This window comes from Thamnophis elegans, chromosome 1, assembly GCF_009769535.1.
Source record: "Thamnophis elegans isolate rThaEle1 chromosome 1, rThaEle1.pri, whole genome shotgun sequence".
Classification (NCBI taxonomy): Eukaryota; Metazoa; Chordata; class Lepidosauria; order Squamata; family Colubridae; genus Thamnophis; species Thamnophis elegans.
Window position 1 is genome coordinate 47,781,025 of NC_045541.1, and position 14,654 is coordinate 47,795,678.

The 14,654-nt window shown below is 36.1% G+C and overlaps 1 protein-coding gene across 2 annotated transcripts in view; it reads left to right on the plus strand.

Moving 5' to 3' along the window:
• NCKAP5 (NCK associated protein 5) overlaps positions 1-14,654 on the plus strand; it is a 606,853-nt gene that overhangs the window by 549,134 nt on the left and 43,065 nt on the right. For both annotated transcript variants that reach the window (XM_032215483.1, XM_032215475.1), the window contains one exon: positions 109-241. In XM_032215483.1, coding sequence (XP_032071374.1) covers positions 109-241 — 133 coding nt within the window. The remainder of the gene's footprint in view (positions 1-108; positions 242-14,654) is intronic.

The window sequence follows — 14,654 nt, forward strand, 5'->3', positions numbered from 1 at the left end:
GAAAAGATTAAAAAAAGGACTCACCTTATTTGCCTGCACTTCAGACCCACTGCTTTCGGTGAAATGTTTTCTATTTTGAGTCAAGGAATTATATGTTGTTTTGTACAGGACAGGGCACTGAGAGTGTGCACTTACTCTGCTAGCAGTAGCAGTGATACCGAAATGGAGCTAGAGCATGAAACAAATGATTTTGGAACTGGAGGGGAAATGTTGGTAGATTTAATGAAGAACAACAAACAAGGTACTGTACCATTTGTGCACGGATATGTATTAATCCCACTTCTGTTGTGACAGGTGAATTTTAGCCATCACTTCTAAAATCTCATTTGTCATTACTCTTTATTGTGTCATTTTTTTACCTTTTGCAGCATGATTGTGACTAGATGTCAAACCGTAACATTTTTATTATAAATCCTTATGGCATTAGTAAAACAATAATCTTGGGTTATTGCTTCAATAGTATATTATACAACACAGAGACATATACACAAGTCCCATACTTAAATGATTTAAAAGAAGCCAATGAGCCATGAACTCTGTTCCTATTCTGTAGTTAAAGTCGTATCTAATTTTTCTTTTGAAATAGACATACTGAACTTTCATCATGGGCATCAGTGTGGCAGGTGACATCTGTCTTAGCATTTACAAGGCTGTTAATACATGTTGTATGAATGTGTGTAAAAATGAGCAGCTACTCTGAAGATACACTCTTAAACATATTTTTTATTTCATAGAATATAATGAATCCTTATTTAAATTGTCAGTTGTTCTGAGAATAAAATGATGGGTGCCTGGATCTTAGGGTTAAGTGTTTAGAAAAAATAATAATAAAGCAAAATATTAAAGAGCATTCTTGGTGTCTAGAAGGTTAATAGGGGGAAAGCTCACAGTCACAGTGACCAAAAAGCTGGTTTGAAAGTACCCATATGTCATTCTGGAATTCTAAACGTGACTACCAAAAAAATTGGGGAGCCTATTAAATCTCTTTATCAGTTGTTTCTGCTGGCTTGAACTATTAGATTGCTTAACCTCTGATCTACAAATAAAAGTAGCAACATTATTTCACTGGGGAGCTGGTGTTCATATTGACTAACCAACTCTAGTTGATCAAGCACAAAATGTGCAAATAAGGGTGCAAGCAAAATACATTGGAACATGTCTGCTGGCAAGAAATAATATTCATATAGGATCACATGTATAAGAGCTATAGAAGATAAGATTTATTTATTTATAAATTTTATCAGAGCACCTGCAACAACCAGCTCTAGGCAGCTGATAGATAGAGTTTAAGTATTAAAACCAGAATGCATAAAAAATTAATTGATAAGGCTGAAAAACCATAACATTCTAAAAATGTTTCATGTGAAACTATTAATCTGGAAGAGACGATTTTCCATTAATTGCAAAACAAAGGGTATGGTTACATATATGCCCTAGGATAGCAGAGATCATAGGATTTTTTTAACACAGTTTTCATAACAAAGCACTTTATTGTTTTTAGTTCCAAAATCATCTCCACTTTCTTTCCCTGGGCAGATGGCTGGTTCTTTTTAAATCTCTGCAATTGCTATTATGTTCAGAATCATTTTGATCATCACCAATATGTATGTAAGCCAGACTGTAGCAAATGGATCTGACCTAAAGAAAACTTTTTTTAAAACAGAAGAAAATTGAGGGAATAATTATTTTATGTTACAGGTAAATAAAATTGCAGTAGCTTGATTAAGATTCTTTAAACATTTCTGAAATCAATATTCTTATATAGAAGTTTTTCATTAAAGAAATAGCAACATATTTGCAGCAATATATAAGCAGACATACTTATGTTTAGCATACTGCTGATTAGCAGTTGTAGAGCTGAATGTGTGATTGTATTCTGTGCTTCTTAAATCAGATGGTTTACTTTTGACCTAGTTGTGTAACTGCTCTACACTGTATTATACTACCTACTGACATCCAATATGTGCTTTCTACAACCAAATGCTGTCATCAATTTCTCTTTCTCCATAGTACCTTGTTTGCTTCAAGATGGATGCTAACGTTATAAAAATAATTGTACCTGCTGCATTTGATGCTCACTGTTTTAAGCTTTTTAACCCTTATTTTATAAGGACTCAAAGAGGCAATTATTGAACAACAATCCTGATTAAATGGTGTGTATTAAGACATGAACATTTGAAATTAATTAAATATCATCCGTTTCCTAGCTGGTTGCTCAGTATCATCACCCCCATTTTTAAGATATGATAATTGAGATAGTCCTACCCCATTATAAGTTTGGATGGTCCCTTTCAAAATTGTCAGCAGGAAGACAAAGATGAGATATCCATATAACCATATTAAATATCGTTCATTCAATTTTCATCCAGACTGTACTCATCCCACTGTGCTGTATTTCCCAGGGTTTCCTTGCTTCCCCCTTCTGCAGGACACAGCAAAGAGTATTTCAGGCTCTTTCCCTGAGGAAGGGAGTAATAAGTATTTGTTGTGCTTATTGCCAAAGAAGAGGGGGAAAATAGAGATAGCCAAAGATGCTCTTCAAGGATTTTTCAGGGCTCCAGCTGAACATTCAAAGCAGTGTCAGGGTAAAAAAAACCCAGCACCAATGCCTAATTCAAGTGCTATCTCATGACAAATTGTCTGCTCCGTTCTGTGGGCTATAACTTCCTGTAAAATAGATTTAGTAATCAATCGTGTGGAAGGACGGACTGCCTGAAGAGATTAAAAGCCCCTTTGCTCCTTCCTTCCTCCCGCTCCCAATGTGGCCCTCCTCCATTGTCAGGATAACCTGGCTGCCAATCAAATGGGGAAGAAGCAGGAGAGAGGAGGAAGAGTTTTTCAACCAGAGGCCTTGTTGAAGAAGAAGCTGAATCAACAAGATCCAAAGCCCAGAAATCAATTAAACACTAAATAAGATAACAAGCCTGATGAGAAAGAGGCAGCAGCTGAGGAAACTGGGGAAGGAGGGAGAAGGGGGGGGGGAGAAAAAGAAAGAGAAAGAGAGGAAGGTAGGAAAGGGGGGGTGGCATTTCTTTCTTTCTTTCAGAACTGGTGTGGGGGAAAAAAGTTACTCCTGCTGTTTCCCTCAGAAAGGGCTGAGATTTGGAAGGAAAGGAGAAGAATCAAGAAGTCCAGCACAGGCACAGAAAAAGTAAAGACTGTGACAGCACAGAACTAGAAAGCAGCAACTAAAAAAGATAAAAGGCAAATTGAACACTTGAAGCTTTCCTTTTTTGAAATACAAGTCTTTCCTGTACTCACTGAATGGAGATGTAAAAATCTGATCAATCGTCCAGAATTGCAGTGCTTTGTATTTGTTTGAGTCCAGGCCAATCTAGTTATTAGTGGTTCAAAAAATGAACCTGCTTCAGATAGATATGCTATTTGTCACATTTTCAGCATAACCCTTGCACAAAGACTACTAATATGCATGAACAACCCTTGCCACAGATTTCATGCAAGAGGCCAAAATAATGAACAGAAACACAGAAGAATGACAGCTACTTATTAGTGGAGCTCTGTAAACAATCAAGGTAATTAGGTAACAGAAAATCAGGGGATACATTTGGACAAGTATGGCATAAGTGTTCCCCTTCCTAGCTAATATAAGAATCTTCCTGTGGGCTTCTTCTGCTGCAAAGTCCTTGCAACTGACAATAGTACTTTACATATTGGGAAGACACAAGCTACACCTTCCTGGCATCCTTCTGTTTTATCAACTATGAATGGAAGGAAATAGGCTTCTGGCTTTTCTGCTTCCCTTTTTTCCCTGGCTCAGCTGTTCATTTCTGCATTTAAGAGCAGGAGAAAATATACTAGGAGAGAAAAGGAAGCAACCCTAAAGCATTAAAAAAAACCCCTTTCTTATTTGATGACTAACATTTAGATGACTAGCAGTGATGGTGGCTATTGTGTGCCATCAGATAAGGAGGGTTGATTGGCAGAGCCCAGAAGGAAAGGTTTTTCTGCTATGGCACCTGCCCTTCAGAACATGATCCCCCTTGAGATGAGATTGACCCCATTTCTGTTGGCCATCTGTAATACCTTAAAAACTTGGTTTGTTAATATACCCCAAATATATTAATGGTGGTTTTTTATGGTTTCCAGTTACTATGTGTTTTATTTTTTTGTATTATATGCATCTTTATTTAGAGCTATGGTAGCATAGTGGTTAGAATGCAGTACTGCAAGCTACTTCAGTTGCCTGCCGGCTGCCTGTAGTTTGGCAGTTCAAATCTCCCCAGGCTCGAGATTGACTCAGCCTTCCATCCTTCCAAGGTGGGTAAAATGAGGATCCAGATTGTTGGGGGCAAGAGGCTGACTCTGTAAACCGCTTAGACAGGGCTGTAAAGCACTGCGAAGTGGTATATAAGTCTTAGTGCTATTGCTATTTATTTGCCATTGTAAGCAATGGCAAATAAGTGAGATGTGTTGGCCACATAGTTCAATAAAATAAATAAGGCACCCAGTTTTCTCATTGCAGATAGTCTTCTACTTACAATTATAATTGAGACTAAAATTCTGTTGCTAAACAAGACAGTTGTTAAGTGAGTTCTGCTCCATTATATGACCCTTTTGCCACCTTTATTAAGTGAATCGCTGCAGTTGTTTAGGTAGTAACATGGTTGTTAAGTGAATCTGCCTTTCCCATTGACCTTGCTTGTCAGAAGATCGTAAAAGGGGATCACATGACCCCGGGACACTGCAACCATCATAAATATGAGTCAGTTGCCAAGCTTCTGAAGTTTCATCAGATGACCATGGGGATGCTGCAATGGTCATAAGTGTGAAAAATAATCATGTAACTTTTTCCGGTGCCATTGCAACTTTGAGCAATCACTAAAAGAACTATTGTAAGTTGAAAACTACCTTTATATAGTGGCCAAAGTGGATTGCAAAGAGTTTTCTAGCTATGCATATTTCCCAGCTTTGTATGCTTCAGTATGACAACTGAAACCAGTACATGGAGCTTTTAGGCTTTTATGCCTGCATCCACCTTCCATAGCATACTCTTCATTAATAACCAACAGAATTATTTTATCAGATACAACAATATTGAGACGGCATAATGTATTAGCAGGCTGTAGTACACATAGTCCTTGATATCTATGGAGATTCTCAGTTATTCAGGTCATGGTTGTTCCAAAGGTGCATTTTCAAGAGGCAACTGGACTTTCTGGTTTTTCTTTGAAGATGTTTCCCTTCTCATCCAAGAAGCTTCTTCAGTTCTCTTCTTCTTGGATGAGAAGGGAAATGTCTTCAAAGAAAAACCAGAAGATCCAGTTGCCTCTTGAAAAAGCACCCTTGGGACAAGATAGTCCTTGATTTATGACCACAAATGGGACCAGAATTTCTCTTGCTAAGCAAAGTAGCAAATCTCTGCAGTAAATGCATCATGCGGTCATTAAGCAAATTTGGTTTCCCCCATTGACTTTCCTTGTTGGAAGTTGGCTGGCAAAGTCACAAAAGGTGATCACGTGATCACAGGGTCGCATGATCACGGGATGCTGCAGCTGTCATAAATACATGCTGGGTTGGGTTTCAAGTACCCAAATTTTGATCACACAACAAAGAGGATGCTGCTACAGTTGTAAGAGTGGGGACCAGTCATAAGTCCCTTATTGCAGTGCCACTAAATGAATGCTTGTAAACAAGGACTAACTGCACATTTAATGGAAAAAGTTCTGCAACGTAATGGAGATTATATTTTCAATCTGGAAAAGGATCCATTAGAACTAAGGCAAATCACATTTATTGTCAAAAACTTGATTTGAAGATAAAACTTACTGACTCCTTTGAAAGTTTAATTTTCACAGTAAATATGGTTGAAGTCTAAGACACTGAACATTCATTGGAAAAAAATGTTAAATATTATTCAATTCCAGCTTTCATTTCTGACAGCTAAAACTGAACATTAATATTTTTTCAATAATTGAAGAATTTAAAAAGAATAAATGTGTAAGAAAGGTATATTACTTCACAGAAGTTGTAAAATCTATTGCAGACATAAAAATGTACAATTTTATCAACTTCTCCATCCCTCACTTAAGCATATAAAATTATCATAATGCAAATTGTCAGAAAGAAAAAAATGTTTTAAAACTGGAAGTTAGACATTTACTGTATATAAGGCAGGTAAACCACTGTGATTAAGATGCACATTTAAATTATACTGATGCTCAAAACTCAGCATTAAAGTAATTTTAGGAATGTCATTTCAAGCATGAAAATTACCTACTAGTAACAGAAGCATTTATGTGTCAGGTTTTTTTTTTTTTAGTTTGAAGCTTTAATTACTTGATTTATGATGTATAAATTACTTCATAACTCTTTTGGTCATGATGGTATCACAGGAGATAATACAGTCTTTGCTGCTGATAGTTCCAGTTTCCTATATTTTTTTAAAAAAAATACAGTCACATCATGTATCAATATATACAGACAATTTGTTTTAATATGTTCGGGCATATGTGTGCTTAGCTGTGTAAGAAGAAAATAGTGTGAGCAAGTTCATTATGAAGAGACCGTCTTGCACTGTATAGCCACTATCAAGGGGGGTTGGAATTGTCTGAATAATTAAAATAATTAAAAATGGCAGAAATATTTCTAGTATGAATATGATATTCTCCATCTCTCTTTGTCCCTCTCCCTCCCCCCTCCCCCCCTCTCTCTGTATCTCTTCTTTTCCCTTAAATGCTTATATCTCTTCTTAACTTCAGGGATATGTGTAGTGTACTTTCTTTTTGTGCATGCATCATTAGTTTTTATAGATGTCCAGATTGAAAAATCTCATGCAGGCTGTAGGGAAGAATGAAATAAAGTTTTAAGCACTTCCTTTCCTCATAATAATTTATAGTGGCTAGGAAAGGCTTTGAATACTGAACCGAGCTGGTATTCTAAAACTCACCCTGTATTTGTGCATGTTTGCCTGTATTTTAAACAAGAGAAAATCAAAGTATCTGAGATACTTTGCTGTAATCAGAAGAATGATATGCCATGCCATTAAATAGAAGAAACAGCACACATAATAATATTTGAAGCTAATATCAACATCCATAATCTCTTCTCTTATGTAAAACAGGTTTTAGAATCTATGATTTGTATCACAAATAAATTCTGTCCTGGGCGTTGAATACAGAGGTTCTGAACCCCCAAGCCAAAATTATTCAATTCAATTAATTAGACAAAAATATTCACTATAGTTACTATCTAAAAAATTGATCTCCTAGAAATAACTTGATCAAAGAGCATGGGGGGTTGGTAGGTATTCCTCAGATCATATTAATGCATAGGTTTGCTTATTCATTTCTATTTCACCTCTCATATGGTTCCCACCTCTCCTGTTTCATCTGTTAAAAAGGGTTTCTTAGACTAAAAGATGCTCAAAATATGATTTTAACTTGGACCATCTTGATCTTGTTTGGATCTTTAAAGGACATGACTCTTGTTTGTAGCTGACTCAGATTTGTAGCTCTTGATTTTCCTTAATGAGCTACATGAGGAAATGGGAGTTCAGAGTTGTAAAAGAAAAAAGAAAGCAGTGTTATACAATATGTTACAAAGGATAAATGGCTTGACTTCCCTTTAATATCATTATTAAATTGTTTAGAAATCACACATATAATTATATTTCCTGGTTTGAGCTAGTAGCATACCTGATATTATCCAAGCATGGCAAATTATATGAAATATAAGAACATCATTTTCTTAAATCCAGAGTCTCAGCAGTAATCAGAATTGTTCCACGAGAAGAATCTATAGACAAAAAATATGTCAACCAGTGCAAGAGGTTACCACATGGAGTGGTTTCTTCACTGGCATGAACTTGATAACCTCTTAGGTTCCTTCCAACTTTTACATTTCTATAACTCTAAGGATTTCTTTTTCATTCATGGTGTATTCCTTAAATGCAGAAAATCTCTAGAATGTGCAAATCAAGTGATGCATAAAAGTTAACTGAGATAATCCAAAATGCCCTGCCAGGGTGGGAAGGCAAGCAAATGCCTCATTAGTTTGCAAGTATGCTTTTCGTGTCAGCATTGTGTGAATGCATTTTAAAACTGAAGACTTTAAAATCTGGATAGTCATCCTGACCCTTTCCAAGTGTTTTCGATACCAATGGTTTTCTACAAGCGAGACTGACTGAGATTGATGGGATTTGTAGTCCAAAATATCTAGGGTGTCCCAGGTTGCCTAATTCTATTTTATTTGACATTATTGACTTTTGCTATGTAATAAAACTTCAATGAAACACATGGGATTTTCCTATTAGAATTAAACTTTTCAGAATGACAAATGAGCAGCAATGTCTGAAAAACCAGTTGTTTCTGAATTTCTTGTTTAACACAGCATTGTAATATGCATCCCCTGCTGCAATTGTTCACATTTTTTTAATGAAAAGCACATCTTAACCAAAATGTCATTCACACAGAGAGAAAAGGGAAAAAAACAAGAATTTAAAAAGCCATGGTTCCATAAAGCAATTTAGATCTATAATGAGGTCTGTTTAAAACTAAAAGTGTTACGTGACCAGAATCCCACCACTCCAAAGACTGGAGATTTAGGGGGTAAAAATAGATGTCATGATGGACAGAATGAGTTTCTCCTGCTGGTATAGTTCTGCATAGCTCAGTTAAAAAGGACAATACAGCTTCAACATAATGGTATTGCACAGATACTAATTTGTGGCGCAGTGGTTAAATGCAGCACTGCAGGCTACTGCTAGATCAGCAGGTCAGCGGTTCAAATCTCACCGGCTCAGGGTTGACTCAGCCTTCCATCCTTCCGAGGTGGGTAAAATGAGGACCCAGATTGTTGGGGGCAATATGCTGACCCTCTGTAAACCGCTTAGAGAGGCCTGAAAGGCCTATGAAGCGGTATATAAGTCTACTGCTATTGCTATTGCTATTGCTATTATGCTTTGAGGGCAGTGTGAAGCACTGTGCCCACGTCTCTGCTAGAGGAGGGGAGTGCCCTGAGATCTTTAGTAACTGCATGACAGGGAATTCCCATCAACATTTCTAAATATCAAGATAATCCTTTAGAGGGTTCCCAACACATTTGGTGATACAGCAAATTTCTTTTCCCTTAAGATTTTGATCTACAAGCCCTGGTATTTCACATTTTTAATTGTTTTTCCTAGCATCACAGCAACATCAATAAATTAGACTTTCTCTTTTCAATTACTGCTATGTTAGGCATGTTATAAATAAGATGCCTGTCTGTCTGAATCTTAAAGTCCAATAAGATCTTAACCTGTTCATTTTCCAAAACCTTCTCAACTCCCAGGGGTTCTTGCTATATTCAAAATCAAACTTCTGAATAATTTTTGCAACTTCGTAATAAATTTAGCAAATTTTGACATAATAGGTCATAATGCTGCTTGTAATATGCAATTTTGATTAGCCCCTGATCAGGTGGTCAATTGTTTTGTCTTTTTAACTACAAAGGTAATGTTGTGTGTTACATGCTGAGTTTTCTCTTTCAGCAATTAGTTGGCAGACTTGTTGCTAAGCTGCTAAAATAAAGCCTTCTGTTTCATTAACACTCCCAATCTTCATCAACCATGTGTTGGGGTTTTATCGGCTTTTCCTTTTATATTTTTCAAATATTGATTGTGCATTGGCTTATTCTTCCAGCTAAGACACCAGTTTTCAATTGTTTCTTTTCTATACTCAGCTTTCACCTCACTCCCCAAGAGTTTTCCTTGATTCAGTGGTGGGATTCAAACATTTTTACTACTAGCTCTGTGGGCATGGCTTGATGGGCATGACATGGCTTGGTGGGCATGGCAGGGGAAGGATACTGTAAAATCTCCATTCCCTCCCCACTCCAGGGGAAGGTTACTGCAAAATCCCAATTTTTTCCAGATCAGCTGTGACTCGGGAGGCAGAGAATAGATGGGGGTGGGGGCAGTCTGAGGTAGTATTTACCAGTTCTCTGAACTACTCAAAATTTTCACTACTGGTTTTCCAGAATTGGTCAGAACCTGCTGAATACCACCTCTGTCTTGATTAAGTTCTTTCAAATTCTTCACATTTCTTGATGGAGCCATTCAAACCATGCTTTTCTTCCTCCTTAGTTTGTTTCACCTGTAGGATACCTCTGCCCTTCTAGCTCTTGGCAAAGACAATTGATCAATATGGCTTTTTAGGTGTAGAGCACGTTGTCATTAGTTCCGTGTTTTCCGATTCAAGTGATCAAGTTCTATCAAGTTGCTGCTGTATATCACATAAAAGGGATGGCCCATGTATAGATTGCTTTAATTAAGTTTCCACCATTGATTTCAAAATTTTATGAACTCAATTGCTATATTTCGTAGAATTACGTCTTTTATTTGGTTCTATAATACATCAAAAGCTTCCAAACTCCCACATATTTGTAGCTTTTTCAGGTGCTATACTTCCTTTATCAAATCTTTATTATCAAGCTGTATTTCATCATTTTCAACAATTTTGCCTATTTTTATGGCTACAGTTGCACACTTGTCAGTGCCAAATTGCATTCCAATATCTTCGTTGAATTTTTTTGTGCTTTATAGCCAAGAATCCAGTACAGCCTTCATTGTTCCAAATAATTTGAAGTCATCCATGATGAGTAAATGCAAAAATTTTAATCCTCTTTTTAGCCAATTCATTTCCAGAGTTCATCCTATTCAAAACTGTTGTCAGTAAGATCTTTAATAGTACAAAATGTAATCTTTTTATGAGAAAAATTATGCCTTTGATTTTGTCTTCTTCTAGCTCTTCCTCATTAGCCATCAGTTTTGTTTGTCAATGTTTATATTCAGCAATATCATAAATTGCTGAATGTTTTTATTAAATTTATTTGCTACTCATCTTGGGTTCGAGATGATTCTAAATTCAATATATCCACATATTGAAGATTTTTTAAAGATATTGCTCTGAGGGCTCCAATTATGATTGAAATAACAATGGAATTGTGTTAGGTTTGATCTGCAAATCCTGTATTTTGTAATTTTTTTCAGATTGTTTTTCCTTAATCTCAGGATAATGCTGTATACTAAAATCAATGTATGACACTTTTTTTTCCTTTTCAATAATATTTATATCAGTCATGGACAAAATGCCTTGTTGGATCTCAAAGTCCCATAAGATCTTAATCTGCTTATATCCCAAAACTTGATGGTCCCGGTTATATGCACAAAAATGTGAAATCACAGCTGCCAGTTCTTTAGATGGTCTTTAGATGGTTTTGTTCTTCATATGCATCAGGTTTTTCTGAAACACCTAGAATGTCATAATGTATTGGCATGGTATATGTGCAAATCCAAGCAGTGTGGCCTTCTGTAATTGACAAATAGAAATTCTAAGTGCTGTCCAAGATTTTTTTTGTACAATACATAGGGTGCCAACCACTTTGACCACCATAGACACGTTTATGCCAAAATCTGTAAACTTCAATTTTCAGGTTTTGATACTTTGTGAACTTCTCCAAGTCTTTGTCTTTTATTAAATTATCTCATTGTGTGACCACATTAATTAACTACACTTTCTTCTTTTCAACCACAGTTTAATCTGCTGTGGTATGAATTAAGACTTTTATCACTTTGTATTCAGAAATCCTACAGTATTTTAATGTGATAATTTTCTATTAGTTTTTCATTCTGTGTTCCCCCCAGTTTTCCATTACTGACACATAATCATTTTTACAGATCTTCCAGTGAATCATTTTAGTTTCTGTACTATGTCTTGGTTTGTAATCAGTGCAATCTTCTTTCATGAAGTGAGCATATAATCTACTCTTTCGTTTGGCTCTTGGCACAATCTGTACTCTGAATCATTTGACTATTCTGTTTTTCAATTCTGGCCTTGATTGCATTAATTTGAATAGGTTGCTCTTGAGCAGCCAAAATCAAGCTTTCAGTTTCTTTTTTTTTCAGTTGTAAGCCATTGCCAGGTTATTTACCTTTATCCACTTTCCCCTTGATTTTTTGTAGAAATTTTATCATGTCATGTTTTTCTCTGCCAGAATTCTGTTTGAGTTTTTATTACATGTTGATATTCGTGTTTTATTTTCTATACATTCATTAAGTTTAATTTTTTAACTTGCCTCCATGCTTTTTCCTGGCTGTCTTTTATATAATAGCCCAATGCATGTTTTTCTTCTTTGACAGCTTGTTTATCTTGAAATTAAGCTCTGCCTCTAGTTCTGCAGGGCAGGTATAAATTATTAATATCATTAAAGGCTGTAATACATAGTGAATAGTCATTGGCTTTATTGTTTTTCAGTCCAAACTATTCAGTTCATCTTTGACAGTTATTATTAACAGTCCAGCAATGTATCATATCCCAGGTATGGCCCAGGAATTAATAGTTTTGATCAGACCTCAGCATTTTATAGAAACCAGGCCACATCTGGCCCTTTGATTGTTCCTGTTCAGCCTATGTAAGGCCAATCAGAAATTAGAAATCAAATGTAAATAAGCATGCCACTGTAGGTGACAAGAGAAAAAGCTAAGTCAGGTTCGGCTCTGCTCACTCACCGTGTGTCCCTTCAGGTGGCAGAATGATGAGGAGGGAAAGCACTTTTCTGCCCCTGCGCAGCGCTTGGAGTTTCCCTGCACAACAGTCCCAGTTTCTCATGTGGCCCCTTAGCTTTGAAGGTATTTCCACTGTTCCATTTTATTTGTAGCACTTACTGGCTATAAGAATGACTTTTAGGTGATTTTACTCAGAAACCGAAAAAAATCAAGAGGCTTAGCTTGAAATAATGGAAGTCAAAAAGAAACTAGGCAAACCACTTGTTAAACCATGATTGAGCAACAAATAAGACTGAACTGTGGCAGTAGAGAAAGGACTGACATTTACTACATCTTATAAAATCTGTATTTCTTCACTTCCTAGAGGATATATCTTCTGGTTGAGCTAATTTAGGGCTTGTGTCAATTCTATTATATATAAACCAAACCAAGAAATTAACTCCATACATCTTCCCTCAGGGAATGAGTTTGGCTCCAACTCTTCAGACCTTCCACAAGAGCTTAAAGACCTGGCTCTGCCAATTGTCTTGGGACTCCCATTGGGGAGGGGCTCTATATTGAAGGCAGTTGATAGATTGATAACAGAACTCAACTCTCCCCCACTCATCTTAATCCATCCCTCCCCTTGAGTTATATGTATTTTTATAGAATTTTATTTGTATTGCGTATAGATTTTTTATAGTTTTATCTTTTTAACATTGTAAGCTGCCCAGAATTTCCCTGTGGTAAGATGCAGGGGGGATAATATAATAATAATAATAATAATAATAATAATAACAACAACAACAACAACAACAACAACAACAAATGCATCCATTGAAGTACTTGCATCAACATTGACTGCAGTAACAGAATCTTGCAAGCCTCATTATACTTTAATCCCTCCCCCCCCCCCTTTATACTTTTGTGAATTTGGGAAATGTCTGCCTGCATCTTTCATGTCTGCCTTCTCTTTGTTTTGGATTTAAGATATGTTTTTCCCCTTGTCGCTTTGGCATTTATTCGTTTATTTATTTATGTTGGCCTTTATTATTTTTACAAACAACTCAAGGCAGAGAACATATCCAGTACTTCCTTCTCCTATTTTTCCCACTGCAACAACTCTCTGAATTGAGTTGGGCTGAGAGAGTGACTGGCCCAAAGTCACCAGCTGGCTTTCATGCCTCAAGCAGGACTTAAACTCACAATTTCCCATTTTCAAGATCATCTTCCATGTTTTCTATATTTGGCGGCTAGTTTTCTATCTTGCTTTCTCTTAGGTCATAGTCTAAGTGGTCCAGGAACTTTTCAGTTTACATTATAATCCTAAATCTATTCTGGTTTCTCTTCTGATTTGTTTTTCTTTCCTTTTTACCTTTTATTTTAAACATAATTGGAATACAGCTCTAGTTATCCAAAGAGACTTACATTCATCTAAGTGTAGCTTTCAATTTGTTCCATTTTCCCTCTCTTGGGAATGTTTTTCTAAAAATATATCATAGGGATGATTTAGTAAGGAGATTTGGTATTCTTTATTACCATGCCTTGCAATTTAAAAAAAACCTAGCAAGCACAGATGAACAGAATTATTCAAAAGAAAACAAAAGAAAATACTACACAAACACACACAGAGAGTAGTCACGACTGATCACTTCACATGGCTTCATTCTAGGAAAATTGAGGGATTTAATTCACATGAATGACTTGATCTGGATTTAATAATAGAAAAATGTCTCATTAAGGTTGAGATTTTACAGATGTGTTATATTAGCACAAAGTTCTATATAAATTGCACCAATCATCAGATGATATATTTGGGACCATGTTGAAAAATTCTACATTTTACCAATGAAGACTTAAATCTAAATATGTCAATGCAGGAAGACAGAGTCATTTCTCTTGAGGTTAATATCTCATATTTTCACAACAGATGATGCTTAGGAAAGGACCAGCCATCCTTATGCCTTTTATGTCTTATGTCCTTTTATGTCCCTTTTATGTCCTTTTTATATTTTATATCCTTTATATCCTTATGTCCTTTTATGTCTTAAAAAATCTTCAATTCCCAGAAATTTCAGCCATGGTTAAAGTAGCCACAACTTTAAGGCTTTAAGGCTTCCACATTGTAGGAAATCTAGTATACAACAAAGCAAAGGCACATCCTGGAACACAA